This window comes from Culex quinquefasciatus, chromosome 3 (assembly GCF_015732765.1).
Source record: "Culex quinquefasciatus strain JHB chromosome 3, VPISU_Cqui_1.0_pri_paternal, whole genome shotgun sequence".
NCBI classification, from domain to species: Eukaryota; Metazoa; Arthropoda; class Insecta; order Diptera; family Culicidae; genus Culex; species Culex quinquefasciatus.
The window spans coordinates 127,352,796-127,369,749 of NC_051863.1; the positions used below are offsets into that span (position 1 = coordinate 127,352,796).

At 36.4% G+C, this 16,954-nt stretch overlaps 1 protein-coding gene across 2 annotated transcripts; it reads left to right on the forward strand.

Annotated features, from left to right (window-relative positions):
• The first annotated feature begins 11,192 nt into the window (after nucleotides 1-11,192).
• On the forward strand, nucleotides 11,193-16,552 carry LOC6038802 (translation initiation factor eIF-2B subunit delta). Of its 2 annotated transcripts, none has more exons than XM_001848468.2 (6): nucleotides 11,193-11,308; nucleotides 11,373-11,421; nucleotides 11,592-11,684; nucleotides 11,872-13,392; nucleotides 15,641-16,127; nucleotides 16,185-16,552. In XM_001848468.2, the coding sequence occupies exons 3-6, from the start codon at nucleotides 11,655-11,657 to the stop codon at nucleotides 16,403-16,405; spliced, it is 2,259 nt and encodes a 752-aa protein (XP_001848520.2). In that variant the 5' UTR covers nucleotides 11,193-11,308; nucleotides 11,373-11,421; nucleotides 11,592-11,654; the 3' UTR covers nucleotides 16,406-16,552. The 2 variants fall into 2 exon arrangements, with proteins under 2 accessions (XP_001848520.2, XP_038119341.1); XM_038263413.1 differs by having other exon boundaries at nucleotides 11,875-13,392.
• The last annotated feature ends 402 nt before the right edge of the window (nucleotides 16,553-16,954 follow it).

Here is a 16,954-nt window from a genome sequence, read left to right on the forward strand (position 1 = left end):
AACCTCGCGGTCCTTCTTGACAGAAAAGCTCCTACTTGACAGCTCGTTCCAAGGGGACCATAGTTGATCCATCGAAAAAATGTTGTCTTGTCAAAAAAAAAATTGCATTAAAATGAAAAAAAAAGTGATCAGAAATGGTTTTTAATCGTGTTTTTTACCGTTGTACATAAAAATTGACATAGGGCTTTAGTACCCAATTGGGTCCTAAAATGAAGCTTAGATTGCTGATATTATTGTTTAAAACGATAAAGCTTATTTTTCTGAGTACAATGGCCCTTTGTACGGCCACAAAGAGTTTAAAATGGATTTTTAAATCAATTTTGAAAAATTATCCTCGCGGTCCTTCTTGACAGAAAAGCTCCTACTTGACAGCTCGTTCCAAGGGGACCATAGTTGATCCATCGAAAAAATGTTGTCTTGTGAAATTTTTTTTTTGCATTAAAATGAAAAAAAGTGATCAGAAATGGTTTTTAATCGTGTTTTTTACCATTGTACATAAAAATTGACATAGGGCTTTAGTACCCAATTGTCTTAGAATCGACTATTTGCTAGGTGTACTTGAGTGGCAGCCCGCATAGTCAACAACCATACAGTCACCATTTGTCGAATGATTTTTCCTAAATGATCTTGATAATACACCAAATAGGGTGCAACCGTACATTTTCCATTCCCCAAACAATCTTACAATTTATTCAATAGGTCGTTAGGTTATGTTACAATACATTTTTACAAGGGATTTTTTTCGTGGATCATAGTCATACCGTACCCCAAACTGTTCAATTTTTATTTTATGTGAACCGTACCACAAATTAATAAAATATGATTTTAAATGGTAAACTGCTTTACCTACACTTACCGACACCATTTGAAAAGGGAGGAGCCAAAAAATAAACTCTACAAATGTTTTGGGAACTATGGATTTAACGGGAATGGTAAGTATATGATTATTAATGGTTAGCGTTTTTTTTTTTGTAATGTCCGGGATTTGTTACCGCTTGATGATGATGTCTCCTTTTGATTCTTCCGTTGTGCTGCCGCCTTATCTCATTGAGCTATCTCAGTTACATTACGTTTGGCGGTTTAAAATGCATTTTATTATGAAATGTGGCCTCAAAATTTATCATAAATATATTGTAACATGTATGGTAGAACCATACAAATAAATTATAGACCAATCACATGGCGAACAGTTATCGTTCTGATAATGGTCAATCAATTGTTTAAATTATTTGGACTTATAAAAATTATCACGAAAATAAATTAGCTTTACAAACAAACTATATGGCAAACAGGTATATCGTTCCATGAATTGTTGAACAATGGTTTGAATTGTTGAGACTTAGGAAAATTTTCGCTGAATTCAGGTATATCGTTCCATGAATTGTTGAACAATGGTTTGAATTGTTGGGACTTAGGAAAATTTTCGCCATAATTCAGGTATATCGTTCCATGAATTGTTAAAGTATTATTTGAATCATTCGGACTTAAGATTTTTTTTTGCTGTAGTTCATTTGGCTCAATCATACAATACCTGTTTCAAATAATCCTAAGCGTTAGGCGAACAGTTATATCGTTCCATGAATTGTTGTACAATTGTTTGGATTATTGGGACTTAAGAGTTTTTCGCTGAACTTCAAGTTGGAAATACTACGTCGGCTATGGTACCCTTATGTTTTAACAATAGCTGTTCCGAAAATCCTTACCATATGGCGAAAAGTTATATTTCTCCATGAATTGTTCAACAATTGTTTGAATCATTGGGACTTAAGAAAATTTTCGCTAAAATTCATTTTTGGCTCAATCATACAAAAACGGTTTGATATAATACCAAACATATGAGGAATAATTATACACGGATAGAAATCCTGTCCGGGAAATCGACAACATTGTTCTCGATTCGTTCTGAAATTCGTTTCAGAATGTTGTCGACCAGTCGTCCGGTAACATTTGCATCAAAATCGAGAACAATGTTGTCGGTTGGTGACGCCTGGCAAAACAGAAAGCACGCAGCCATCCCGAACGGTTTATTCGGTTTTTGAATTGACCGTTGGTTTTGGTTTTTGAATTGACCGTTGGATATTTCTTTTTGTTCAGTAAAACAGTTGATTCGTTTTTTTTTATTTATTGAGGCAAAAAATACATCATTAATTAAAAAACTAATCTTTGTGTGTGTGTGTGTGTGTGTGTTTGTGTGTGTGTGTGTGTGTGTGTTTAGGAAATTGGGAATTTAGGAATTTAGGAATTATAGAATTTAGGAATTTGGGAATTTGAGAATTTGGGAATATGGGAATTTGGGATTTTGAGATTTGAGAATTTGGGAATTAGGGAATTTAGGGATTTAGAAATTTAGGAATTTAGGTATTTAAGAATTTGGGAATTCGGAAATTTGTGAATTTGGGAATTTAAGATTTTGAGAATTTGGGAATTTGGAAATTTGGGGGAATTTAGGAATTTGAGAATTTAGGAATTTAGGAATTTGGAAATTTAGGAATTTTTGGAATCAAGGAATTTAGAAATTTAGGAATGAGTTCAATTAGTTGGGTGGTGACGCGCGGTCAATTATGTGGCATTGTGTGTGAAAAGAAAAGAATTTAATTTCGTGTTCCATCCTAGTTGGCTTGCCCACAAGCACAAGAATATCAGTTCAATTAGTTGGGTGGTGACGCGCGGTCAATTATGTGGCATTGTGTGTGAAAAGAAAAGAATTTTATTTCGTGTTTCATCCTAGTTGGCTTGCCCACAAGCAGAAGAAAATCAGTTCAATTAGTTGGGTGGTGACGCGCGGTCAATTATGTGGCATTGTGTGTGAAAAGAAAAGAATTTTATTTCGTGTTTCATCCTAGTTGGCTTGCCCACAAGCAGAAGAAAATCAGTTCAATTAGTTGGGTGGTGACGCGCGGTCAATTATGTGGCATTGTGTGTGAAAAGAAAAGAATTTTATTTCGTGTTTCATCCTGATTGGCTTGCTCAAGTCCTTCCTACATCATCGTTGATCGGGAGGCACGACGTCGTGTGAATTGTTGCATTAAAATAAGTTCAAGTATTACTGTAAATGACTGTAAAAAAGTCCTTCCTATATCATCAATGTCGTCTGGGTAATCGTGATGAAAAATTACATTTATTCAGTATTTAAATACCTGTGCGCGAGTGTTTTGGTGTGCTAATAAGAAAGACCTTCCCATAGCATCGTTGCTCGGAAGGCTCGCCGACGGGTTTGTTATGAAAGTCCTCCCCATAGCATCGTAGCTCGGGAGGCATCGAAAAGCCAATACCTTATCCTACTAACCCAAAAAAATAATCACGTGATGCTTGAAGGAGATGCTGTGGATTCAACGGTCTCAAGCGGTATCAACAAGTATATAGCGAAAAACTATGTGCTTGATGAGTCTGCAACTTCAACTATCGGACTAACATTCCTCCTTTTGTTGAACTGCAGGCTTCTTGGGAGGGCGCCGGTATTGACTAATAAAGTCGGGGTCTTCAGGGGTTAAACAGTGAACGGATGGTTGGCTCCCACTGATCATTTTTGATTCATTGTTTAACTTCAGCTGATCTGTCAATAACGGAGTAGCAGCTCATTGGCAGTCAACCATGCTCATGCTCATGCTCATGCTCAAGGAATTTAGAAATTTAGGAATTTAAGGTTTTGAGAATTTAGGAATTTGGGAATTTGGTGATTGAAGAATTAGGGGATTTGGGAATTTTTGAATTTGGGAAATTAAGAATATGTGAATTTGTGAATTTGTGAATTTAGGGTTATGGGAATTTAAGAATTAAAGAATTTAGGAATTTAGGAATATGGGAATTTGAAAATTTGGGAATTTATAAATTTAGGAATTTGAAATTTAGGAATTTGAGAATATAGGAATTTGCGAATAAGGGAATTTTTGAATTTGGGAAATTGAGAATTCGAGAAATTGGGAATTTGAGAATTTGGGAATTTGTAAATTTGGGAATTTGAAAATTTAGGAATTTAGGAATTAAGGAACTTAGGAATTTAGAAATTTAGGAATTTGAGAATTCGGGAATTTGGGAATTTAAGAATTGTGGGAAATTGGAAATTTAGGAATTTGAGAATTTAGAAATTTAGGAATTTGGGATTTTGGGAATATAGGAATAAAGGATTTTAAGAATTTGGGAATTCGGGAATTGGGGAATTTGGGAATTTAGTAATTTGGGAATCAAGGAATTTGTTAATTTGAAAATTTGGGAATTTAAGAATTTGAGAATTTCTAAATTTGGGAATTTGGGAATTTGGGAATTTTGGAATTTGGGAATTCAAGAATTTAGGAATTTAGGAATTTGGGAATAAAGGAATTTAGGAATTTGAGAATTTAGGAATTTAGGAATTTGGGAATTTGGGAAAGTGGAAAATTTGGGAATTTAGTAATTAAAGAAATTAAGAATTCGGGAATTTGTGAATTCGGGAATTTAAGAATTTGAGAATTTAGGAATTTGGGAATTTAAGATTTCGGGAATTTGGGAATTTGAGAATTCAAGAATTTGGGAATTTAAGAATTTAGGAATTTGGGAATTTAGGAATTTGTTTATTTGGGAATTTGGGAATTTAAGAATTGGGGAATTAGTGATTTTGTGAATTTGGGAAATTGGGAATTTGAGAATTTGGGAATTTGGAAATTTAAGAATTTGGGAATTTAAGAATTTGGGAATTTGAGAAACTGGGAATTGGGGAATTTGGTAATTAAAGAAATTGGGAATTTGGGAATTTAAGAGTTTGTGAATTTGAGAATTTGGGAATCTGGGAATTTGGGAATTTAAGAATTTGGAAATTGAGGAATTTGGGGATTAGTGAATTTGTTAATTTAGGAATTTAGGAATTTGGGAATGTAAGAATTTGAGAATTTGGGATTTTGGAATTCAGGGAATTTGGGAATATGAGAATTACGGAATTTAAGAATTTAAGAATTTAAGAATTTAAGAATTTAAGAATTTAAGAATTTAAGAATTTAAGAATTTAAGAATTTAAGAATTTAAGAATTTAAGAATTTAAGAATTTAAGAATTTAAGAATTTAAAAATTTAAGAATTTAAATTTAGAATTTAAGAATTTAAATTTAGAATTTAAGAATTTAAGAATTTAAGAATTTAAGAATTTAAGAATTTAAGAATTTAAGAATTTAAGAATTTAAGAATTTAAGAATTTAAGAATTTAAGAATTTAAGAATTTAAGAATTTAAGAATTTAAGAATTTAAGAATTTAAGAATTTAAGAATTTAAGAATTTAAATTTAAGAATTTAAAATTTAAGAATTTAAGAATTTAAGAATTTAAGAATTTAAGAATTTAAGAATTTAAGAATTTAAGAATTTAAGAATTTAAGAATTTAAGAATTTAAAATTTAAGAATTTAAGAATTTAAGAATTTAAGAATTTAAGAATTTAAGAATTTAAGAATTTAAGAATTTAAGAATTTAAGAATTTAAGAATTTAAGAATTTAAGAATTTAAGAATTTAAGAATTTAGAATTTAAGAATTTAAGAATTTAAGAATTTAAGAATTTAGAATTTAAGAATTTAAGAATTTAAGAATTTAAGAATTTAAGAATTTAAGAATTTAAAATTTAAGAATTTAGAATTTAAGAATTTAGAATTTAAGAATTTAAGAATTTAAAAATTTAAAATTTAAGAATTTAAGAATTTAAGAATTTAAGAATTTAAGAATTTAAGAATTTAAGAATTTAAGAATTTAAGAATTTAAGAATTTAAGAATTTAAATTTAAAATTTAAGAATTTAAGAATTTAAGAATTTAAGAATTTAAGAATTTAAATTTAAGAATTTAAGAATTTAAGATTTAAGAATTTTAGAATTTTAGAAATTTTAGAATTTAAGAATTTAAAAATTAAGAGTTTAAGAATTTAAGAATTTAATTTAAATTTAAAAATTTAAAATTTAGAATTTAAGAATTTAAGAATTTAAAATTTAAGAATTTAAGAATTTAAGAATTTAAGAATTTAAGAATTTAAGAATTTAGGAATTTAGGAATTTAGGAATTTAGGAATTTAGGAATTTAGGAATTTAGGAATTTAGGAATTTAGGAATTTAGGAATTTAGGAATTTAAGAATTTAGGAATTTAGGAATTTAGGAATTTAGGAATTTAGGAATTTAGGAATTTAGGAATTAGAATTTAGAATTTAGGAATTTAGGAATTTAGGAATTTAGAATTTTAGAATTTAGAATTTAGGAATTTAGAATTTAAGAATTTAGAATTTAGAATTTAGGAATTTAGGAATTTAGGAATTTAGAATTTAGGAATTTAGAATTTAAGAATTTAAATTTAAGAATTTAAGAATTTAAGAATTTAGAATTTAAGAATTTAAGAATTAAGAATTTAAGAATTTAAGAATTTAAGAATTTAAGAATTTAAGAATTTAAGAATTAAGAATTTAAGAATTAAAATTTAAGAATTTAAGAATTTAAGAATTTAAGAATTTAGAATTTAGAATTTAAGAATTTAAGAATTTAAGAATTTAGAATTTAAGAATTTAAGAATTTAAGAATTTAGAATTTAAATTTAAGAATTTAAATTTAAGAATTTAGAATTTAAGAATTTAAGAATTTAAGAATTTAAGAATTTAAAATTTAAGAATTTAAATTTAAGAATTTAAGAATTTAAGAATTTAAGAATTTAAGAATTTAAGAATTTAAATTTAGAATTTAAGAATTTAAGAATTTAAATTTAAATTTAAATTTAAGAATTAAGAATTTAAGAATTTAAGAATTTAAAATTTAAGAATTTAAGAATTTAAGAATTTAAGAATTTAAGAATTTAAGAATTTAAGAATTTAAGAATTTAAGAATTTAAGAATTTAAGAATTTAAGAATTTAAGAATTTAAGAATTTAAGAATTTAAGAATTTAAATTTAAGAATTTAAGAATTTAAGAATTTAAGAATTTAAGAATTTAAGAATTTAAGAATTTAAGAATTTAAATTTAAGAATTTAAGAATTTAAGAATTTAAGAATTTAAGAATTTAAGAATTTAAATTTAAGTTTAAGAATTTAAGAATTTAAGAATTTAAGAATTTAAGAATTTAAGAATTTAAGAATTTAAGAATTAAGAATTTAAGAATTTAAGAATTTAGAATTTAAGAATTTAGAATTTAAGAATTTAAGAATTTAAGAATTTAAGAATTTAAGAATTTAAGAATTTAAGAATTTAAGAATTTAAGAATTTAAGAATTTTAGAATTTAGGAATTTAGGAATTTGGGAATTTAGGAATTTAGGAATTTAGGAATTTAGGAATTTAGGAATTTAGGAATTTAGGAATTTAGGAATCTAGGAATTTAGGAATTTAGGAATTTAGGAATTTAGGAATTTAGGAATCTAGGAATCTAGGAATTTAGGAATTTAGGAATTTAGGAATTTAGGAATTTAGGAATTTATGAATTTAGGAATCTAGGAATTTAGGAATTTAGGAATTTAAGAATTTAAGAATTTTAGAATTTAAGAATTTAAGAATTTAAGAATTTAAGAATTTAAGAATTTAAGAATTTAAGAATTTAAGAATTTAAGAATTTAAGAATTTAAGAATTTAAGAATTTAAGAATTTAAGAATTTAAGAATTTAAGAATTTAAGAATTTAAGAATTTAAGAATTTAAGAATTTAAGAATTTAAGAATTTAAGAATTTTAGATTTTTAGATTTTTAGAATTTAAGAATTTTAGAATTTTAGAATTTTAGAATTCTAGAATTTTAGAATTTTAGAATTTTAGAATTTTAGAATTTTAGAATTTTAGAATTTTAGAATTTTAGAATTTTAGAATTTTAGAATTTTAGAATTTTAGAATTTTAGAATTTTAGAATTTTAGAATTTTAGAATTTTAGAATTTTAGAATTTTAGAATTTTAGAATTTTAGAATTTTAGAATTTTAGAATTTAAGAATTTAAGAATTTAAGAATTTTAGAATTTTAGAATTTTAGAATTTTAGAATTTTAGAATTTTAGAATTTTAGAATTTTAGAATTTAAGCATTTAAGAATTTAAGAATTTAGAATAAAAATTTCAGGTTTCTAGAATTGTAGAAAAAAGGATTTTTAGAATCTTAATTTTTTTAAAACTTCAGACAGAATTAGGTTTTTAAAATTTCAGCTTTTTTATTTTAGAAATTTAGAATTCAACATGATTAGAATTTTAAATATTTTAATATAGCTTTTTTTCAATTTTAGAAATTTAATAATTTAAAATTTTAGATGATCAAATTTTTGAATTTAGGATTTTAGAATTTAAAATTTTAGAGGAGGAGGAGGAGGAGGAGGAGGAGGAGGAGGAGGAGGAGGAGGAGGAGGAGGAGGAGGAGGAGGAGGAGGAGGAGGAGGAGGAGGAGGAGGAGGAGGAGGAGGAGGAGGAGGAGGAGGAGGAGGAGGAGGAGGAGGAGGAGGAGGAGGAGGAGGAGGAGGAGGAGGAGGAGGAGGAGGAGGAGGAGGAGGAGGAGGAGGAGGAGGAGGAGGAGGAGGAGGAGGAGGAGGAGGAGGAGGAGGAGGAGGAGGAGGAGGAGGAGGAGGAGGAGGAGGAGGAGGAGGAGGAGGAGGAGGAGGAGGAGGAGGAGGAGGAGGAGGAGGAGGAGGAGGAGGAGGAGGAGGAGGAGGAGGAGGAGGAGGAGGAGGAGGAGGAGGAGGAGGAGGAGGAGGAGGAGGAGGAGGAGGAGGAGGAGGAGGAGGAGAAGGAGGAGGAGGAGGAGTGTCCAGCTGCAAACACCACCAACAAAGTCGTTTCGGTACCTGGCTTAAAAGTGCTTCCGGAACTGTCGAAATCACCTGTCCGGGAGAAGTGTCAAAGGTTGATCCACATCGCCAGGTCGGTTCTGAAAGAAACGAAACGATCTGAAAGGTACAGTTCTGGAATGAAAAACGGAACCGTTGCCGACGGACACCCTCGACAAGGCAGACTGCGCAGTGATTACATCACCAGAACCTACGGCTCGTTGATGATTTCCTCCCGCTAAACAACATTTTCTTTCTCGGTGGCCGTGGAGCAGGAGGATGAGGAGATTCCGGCGATGCAATCATTATCGCTCTCCGTCTCCGAGGGTGGCCGTTGGCAACTGCACTTTCGATCACTTTTGCCAGAATCGACGCTGGCGGTGCGGATCGACCTTTGATTTTCCCGGTCAGGTGATTTCGCCACTTCGGAGAGCACTTTACCGGAACGCCTTTGTTGACGGTGTTTACAGCTGGACACTTGGGCAGCAACACTCCATTTGGCCAACAGCCTCCTAACGGAACCTGTTGTCGGGACACCGGCAACGATTTTCTTCGACCGAAAACAGAAAAAAAAACTTAGCCCAAACAAACTGTCATGTTTTGGTTGACGTTTTGTTTTAGGCTGCGTTTTGACAGATGTTACGCACCCCAAAAAGGGTGACGGAAAAAGTTTCGCTTTCGAAAACAAAAGTTCCGCATTCGAAAACAAAAGTTTTCGAAATCGAAGAAAATGTTTTCATATTTGAAAACATTGTAAATGAAATCGAAAACAATCGATGTTGTCGATTTTAAAACAATTAGTTTACGTTTTTTTCGGACAGGATTCTCCTGATATCGTACCATTAATTGTTGTGCAATTGTTTCAATTATTAGGACTTAGGAAATTTAGGAAATTTTCCGCTTAGGTTTCTTTGACTAAATCATACCGAGTATCATAACTTTTATCATACCGGCTACAGTACAATTATGTTCTAACAATAGCTGTTTCGAACCATCCTAATCGTATGACGAATAGATACCGTTCATTAAATTGTAGGAAAAAAAATCAACCATTCGAATATGTCAAGATAAGTGCAACAATTCGGGAAATAGTACCATTTTAATTTTGTTATATGGTTGTGACATTATATCAACAATATCACAAATGGTAACCATACCAGAAATAATTTTCTTATGATTTCGACAGTTTCACCTTTGGTATTTGATTATGCGGGCTGAATAGTCATAATTTTTTAGCACAAACTTCTCGAACCAAATGAAATTTTTCCACGGCTGGCGGACAGGTCAAAAATCGGTCGAATCACGCGGACAGTCCACATAATCGAGGCAGGGACCGAAGAAAACGGACCCCGAAGAAGGAACAATACTATTTTCCTTAAGCCGCGGCTTTTCAAAGACGGATTATTTTGACAGAAAAGAACACGTGTAAACAATTATGATTTGCTATTGAATCAAAAAACATGTTAGGTTTAATTCATATATTTTGTGAGTAGAATCAACGCATTGAATTTGTTGTTTTTACAAAATCGACCGTGTTAATTCAACACTTAATTTTGAGTTGTTTCAATCGGATTTGAGAGTTATTTCAACAAAAAATCGATAATATCGATATCAACAAAATATTTTGTTGATTCAAACAGGCCTGATTTTTTTGCGTGCATGCATTTCTGGAACAAAATCGTTGTACACTCAACCCCCGGTGGTTGGTCACTTTTTCGATTGACTCTGTTTAAGTTTGCACCCCGTTGGTTGGTCAAAGGCAAACTAAAAAGTGTCAAACTGTCACTTTTTACACGGCGCTCACGCACACTATCAAAACAAACCTTTGATAGAGTGTGTGAACTCCGTGTAAAAAGGGTGTCAAACTAAAAAGTTACCCCGTTCGTTTGACAACAGTTGGTGTCAAACCATCGGGGTTTGAGTGTAGAGCGATGGCAACAAAAACCTCAATCATTTCTTATAACAACACAATAACCTTACAAAAGATTTTTTTTAAACTTTTACACTTTCTAAAAATCAAAATGTTCGCTCTACAGCATTGTCTTGGCTTTTCTATAGCGAGTTTTGTTTTCTTCAATATTTCAAGCATCAAATTTCCCGGAAGTCTCGAAATATTTTTACGGGAATCGAGAGTTTAAAAAATGGTCGATTTCCCAGGAATTCCTTCTCGTCACCCTCTAAGCTCGGCCAAATATATGTAAAATAAAAAAAAAAATACATACTTAAATATAAAGCTTCAAGTTTACTGGTAACAAAACATCATGCTGAATAATCAAATGGTTCAGAATTCTTCAAATGTTACAGAATTCTGTGTAACTTGGTTCGTTACGTTATTTGCTTCGACTGCCAAAAATTCGAATTTAACCAAATTCAAATCAGCGAATCCGCTCTATGAATTAAAAAAAAGTTAGTCAGACCTTTTGTAAACACGTCACTGATCCACCGGGGCACCTGTGAACGTACCCCGTTGCTGCCGTCATCAAAACAAGCAGCGAAACTGTCATCCAAAATGTCAATAATCTGGTGGAAAATCGACAACGTTTTGCGAATTTGCAAATTTTTCGAAAGTTTTCTGGATTTTTAAAGTTTTGTAAGTATTTCTTGGTTATTTAAATATTGTACACCTAACGTAGTGACTTTTAATAACTACCCAGGTTTGCTTCACTTGCTGTGCACTTCAGAAGAGTAAGATAAATTTAAGAGGTGAGTGTTTGATCCATAATGTAGGTGCATTGCATCCCAAAAGGAACAGGAAATGTTTGTCTACACGTAAAATATCCAACTAATATTCAAATAACAAAGTACTGCAAGATTTCTAACGCATAGTTTCTCTTTCTTTACTTGTTTAAAAAAAACACGACATGCAAAAATAGCTTCCCATTTGCATTCTCACGTAAATTCCTTAAAAACCAAAGTTCGTCCTCCAAGTTTACACGATGGAAGCCCCCAGCGGAGCTCCTCCCAAGGTATCGGATTGTACAGGATTGTGTGTTGTACTAATCTTATCTTTTTGTATCTAAATTTCACCGTAGAAAACTGCATGTTCGCAAGTTTTGTTAACTTTTTTTGGTAGTTAGTACTTGTTGAAAGTTGCATGACCTTTGTCGCAAAGTTTTGTTTCGAATGCGTTGACTGATATTAATCTCTCCAAAGCAGAAACGCCGTCCTCGGAAGCACAAGCCAAAACAAGCCAAGCCGGACACTCCCGGTGAGAATCTCACTCCGGTCGTAGCGATTGCCGAGAGCAAACCGGTGGCGGAACCCGCGAGTGAGTTGCAGCGCAATCCAAGCAAGAGAAATCGCAAACGAAACCGAAACAAGTCGAAAGTGGAACCGAAAGAATCGATCGAAGCGATCCCGTTGGAGGAGATTTTTCCGGGAAATAAGGTTTATCCGTTGAAGGGGCAGGCCGTTGCTAGAAAGACAGGTTCTGCTGGGGTGGCGGCGGGAAACGGTCCTGTTACGGTGAAGAAGACAGGTTTGGTTGGGTTTAGAAACGCCGAGATTGAGAATCTTGCGCTGGAAGGAATCTTTCCATCGTTTGGCAAGAGAATATTTGGCAGCAGTAAGAAGGAGAGCTTCCCTGGGATTGAAGATATTCAACTTGAAGGAATATTCCCTTCACCAGAAACTTACACGTTCGAAAGTAATGCAATTGCGAGAAAGCTGAAAATTGTAACGAACTCTACGAAAGCAATTCAGAAGCAGAGTTGTGCTAAACCGATTCCGGGAATTGTCGACATCTCAGCAGGGGACATTTTTCCATCAGCACAAAAACAACAAGCAGATCCTGAACCCACGATGAATCCTCCCAAAACGGAGAAATCTAAAGAAGAGGTGAAGGCCGAACGAGAGGCCAAGAAGAAAGCGAAACAAGAAGCCAAGACGAAGGTCAAGCCTGAAAATCCAGCAACCAAGGATTCGTCAACGTTGCAGAAATCCAGCACCGACACGAGCATCTCGGAGAAGCTCGAAAAGCTGCACATTTCGGACGCCAAGCCAGAGCCGGCGACCGCCACTCCATCCGATCCCAAGCAGCTGAGCAAAGCCGAGCGAAAGGCCCTGTTTGAGGCGCAAAATCCAAAACTCGCCACCGGCGCCGCAAAGTCAGAGCCGAAACCTGTCTCCAAGGCGGAACGTCGCGCCCTGCAGGAAGCTCAACGTGCGGCCAAGGCTGAAGCTCAGGCCAAAAAGGCAGCAGTCCCAGCGGCAACTCCGCAGAAACAGCAACCCGCCCCAGCCCCCTCAGCTCAAAAACCAGCCCAGAAGAAAGCCTCAACCGCCGCCACGGCCAAGCAAACCCAACAGCAGCAGCAGCAGCCGCACATGGTCAAGCTGTTCAACCATCTGTACACGAAAAAGTTTGCCGCCGAAGAGATTGTCAACTCGCCTGTTCTCCACCCGGCCATCGTCAAACTTGGCCTCCAGTATGCCGACGGGATTGTGGCCGGCTCGAAGAGTCGCTGCCTGGCCTTCCTGGAGGCGCTCAAAGCCGTCATCGGCCACTACGAAACCCCGCCGGAGAAGGAGTTTGGGCGGGGCTTCGAGGAGACGCTCACGCCCAACATCGTGTACCTGCAAAAGTGCCGCCCCTTTTCGGTGTCGATGACGAACGCGCTCAAGTACATCAACATGTACGTGCGCCAGCTGGACGCGAAGAACTCCGAGTCGAAGGTGGGTTGTAAATCTTATTATTAATGCAGAAATGCTTTACTTTTACTCACAAAAACATCATTTTATGAACTGTTTGGCGGGCATTGAATAGCTTGTTCCAGGGAAAAACTTTGCCGAAGAGTGCGAAAAGATTCGTCAACATGTTACAGAATTTATGACATCGCAACTGAAAACTTAAACTTTTTCTTAAAGCTATTTTTTTAGACTGAGCCGAATGGTTTTTCAAGGAGATCCTCTTCAGAGGGTGTAGCTGTATGGTTAGACCACGAAACCGAAGTTCCGTTACGGTGTCGAGAGAAAACCGCCGCTGGGTCCCGGTAGCTGCAAGGAAATAATCACCAGCTCAGAAAAACGAAAGAAGAAATTCAGGACGGATAAATCGGCATCAGACCAGGAGATATATAAAGGACAACGATTGGAAACTCGGTACTTGGAACGTACGAACTCTCCAAAATCCTGCAGGTGCTGGCCTTCTTGCCCGGGAGATGCACAAGCTGAACGTGACCGTGGCTACACTCCAGGAAGTTCGATGACCCGGTAATGGAGAGCGAGAGTTCACGGTGGTGGAGCCCATCGCCAAAATCTCATTCAAAGGTGGTGAAGGTGGTGAAAGATCGGATCTGCGTGTTGAGAATAAAGGGCAAATTCTTTTACAACAGCCTTATCAACATCTACGCTCCGACGAACGACAAGCTCGATGACGAGAAAGACGCTTTCTACGAGCGTCTCCACAAGACCTATGGAGAGTGCACAAGGCACGACGTGAAAATAGTCATCGGAGACGCAAACGCGCAGGTTGGAAGGGAAGCCTTCTACCATCCTGTCATCGGCAAGGAGAACACGAATGACAACGGTAAATTTCGCCGCAGCCCGAGGAATGGCTATCTGTAGCACCTTCTTTGCACGCAAGAACATTCGGAAGCACACAACGTACATCGACTCTGATCACTTCCTGCTAATGTGTAAAATCCGCGCTAGGCTGTCGAACGTGCTGACCGCGCAAGGATAGCGCGGTTGAACGTCCAGCGTGTCATGAGTAACGACGTTGCTGCAGAGTATATTCAGACGACGGGTACCTTGAACGAGCAATGGGGAGTCCTCCAGAGCATCGTCAACACAACGGCTACCGAAGTGATCGGCAACACCCAGAGACGTGACAAGTTCCGGGAGTACAACCTGCAAAAACACCATTTGTTCATCGACTCTTCAAGGCGGCGTATGATTCAGTCAAAAGAAACGAACTTTGGATGATTATGCTAGAACACGGCTTTCCGGCGAAGCTAATGAAGGTGTTTCGGAGGTGGAAATAAATGGGGAAAGATCTGGAGCAACATTTGAAAGGGGCGGTACGACATTGCTCTTACGGCCTTTCATTACACGCGTTTAAATGGGACCAAAGGCCGTAAGAGCAATGTCGTACCGCCCCTTTCAAATGTTGCTCCAGAGATACGAGGTGGTGGAAGAATTTGTATATCTTGGTAAACTCGTGACGTGCGACAACGATGTAAGCTGCGAAGTGAAACGGCGAATTGGTGTTGCAAACAGAGCTTACTACGATCTTCGTTGCCAGCTAAGGTCCCGTAGCCTAAGGACATGGCTTTCTACCTAAGGTACTCGCGATAGAGTGTGTAGTAGTGCGGTTGTCAAAATCGATATCTCTGACTCTCTCACTCCACTGACACTGACTTTGTTTATGTTTTGGTTTTCCGGGCACGGTCCATTGTTCGTTTGTTATTGTTTTGGTTTTAGTGGCACGGAGTCATGCACTCACACTAATGCAAAGCAAGATCGCGAATACCTATGATATACAGCCTTGGCCTAAGGACGCCTACGAAAATCACGCTGTACAGGACCCTGTGGCTCTTTACGGTCACGAATCGTGGACGCTAAAGGAGGCTGACCAGAGAGCTCTTGGGGTCTTCGAGCGGAGAATCCTGCGTTCGATCTTCGGCGGCAAGCTAGTAAGAGACCGGTGGCGCAAGCGCATGAACTTCGAGTTATACCAAGACTACAAACATGCTGATATCGTGAAAGCCACCAAGCACAACTGGCTTAAGTGGGCTGGACATGTGGCCAGGATGTTGCACTAATTCCCCGTACAAACTTTGGAGAAAAACCATTCGACTCCGTCTAAATACTTTTGAAGAGTTCAAAGTACACGTATTCTTTTATTGCTTGAATCCAGCTCGTAATACCGGGCTACGAAATTACAAATTAACAAATATATTCCGACCACTCTCCTTCCCAGCAAAAAGAGTTCCTGTTCGAAGCGATCGACACCTACATCCGGGACCAGATCGAGAAGGCCGAAGAGGCCATTTGCATTTCGGTCCAGGAGAAGATCTACGACGGCGACGTGCTGCTCACGTACGGCTGCTCCTCGCTCATCCGACGCATCCTCGAGGAAGCGCACCGGCGCACGAAGCGATTCCGCGTGGTCATCGTAGACTCGCGGCCACGCACAGGCGAACACGACATGCTGCGCCAGCTGGTGGCCCAGGGCGTCGACTGCACGGTGGTGCTGATCAACGCCATCAGCTACGTCATTCCCGAGGTGACCAAGGTGCTGCTGAGTGCGCACGCCCTGCTGGCCAACGGCTGCGTCATGTCCCGCGTCGGAACGGCCCAGATTGCGCTGGTGGCCAAGTCGTACAACGTGCCGGTGCTGGTTTGCTGCGAGACGCACAAGTTCAGCGAGCGCGTCCAAACCGACGCGTTCGTGTACAATGAAATCGGTGAGATCGCTTAATTTGAAAGTGTTCGAAACAGACAATCATTCTAAACCGTTCCAGGCAACCCGAACGAGCTCATCCTGGACTCGGGCACCCGCGAGAACCGACTGCACAACCCGCTGGCCGACTGGGAATCGATCAGCCATCTGACGCCGCTCAACATGCACTACGACGTGACGCCGCCGGAGCTGGTGACGGCCGTCGTGACCGAGGTGGCCATTCTGCCCTGCACCAGCGTGCCGGTCATTTTGCGCATCAAACCCTCCGAGGTGGGATACTAGGAGGGGAGGGCTCTTTGCATGCAGCTCTTTGTGTGATGACGAACGATTGATTGTAATCTTGTTGTTGATTCGACTATTGGAGAGAAGTTTAGTCGAACGTTGGTCAAAATTAAAATATATTTGAGTGCAAATTTTGATATCCTGGCAGACAAAGCGTAAATTTGTTTGATTGAAGATTTCCCGAGACTCCATTGAAAGTTGCTATGGGGCGCGGGTTCGATTCTCGTCTTATCCTCCTGGCCTTCTATCGGATGGGGAAGTAAAACGTCGGTCCATTTGTGTAAAAGAGGTTTTGGGTGACTCACCACACATTACCTTCGGAAGCCTAGAAATGAGCAGAAAGTTGCAAAAGAGACCACAAAAGACCCGGTTTCTTTTAATTTTTTTTTATTTTTTAAATCTTTAAAAAAATGATTTTTTTTTTAATTTCTGATTTATTTTTTTCTTAGATTTTTTTAAATTTTATTTTTTTTTATTTTGTTTTTTTTTTATTTTGTCATTGTTTAATTTTTTTTAATTTTTTTTTACTTTTTTTAAATTGTTTAATTT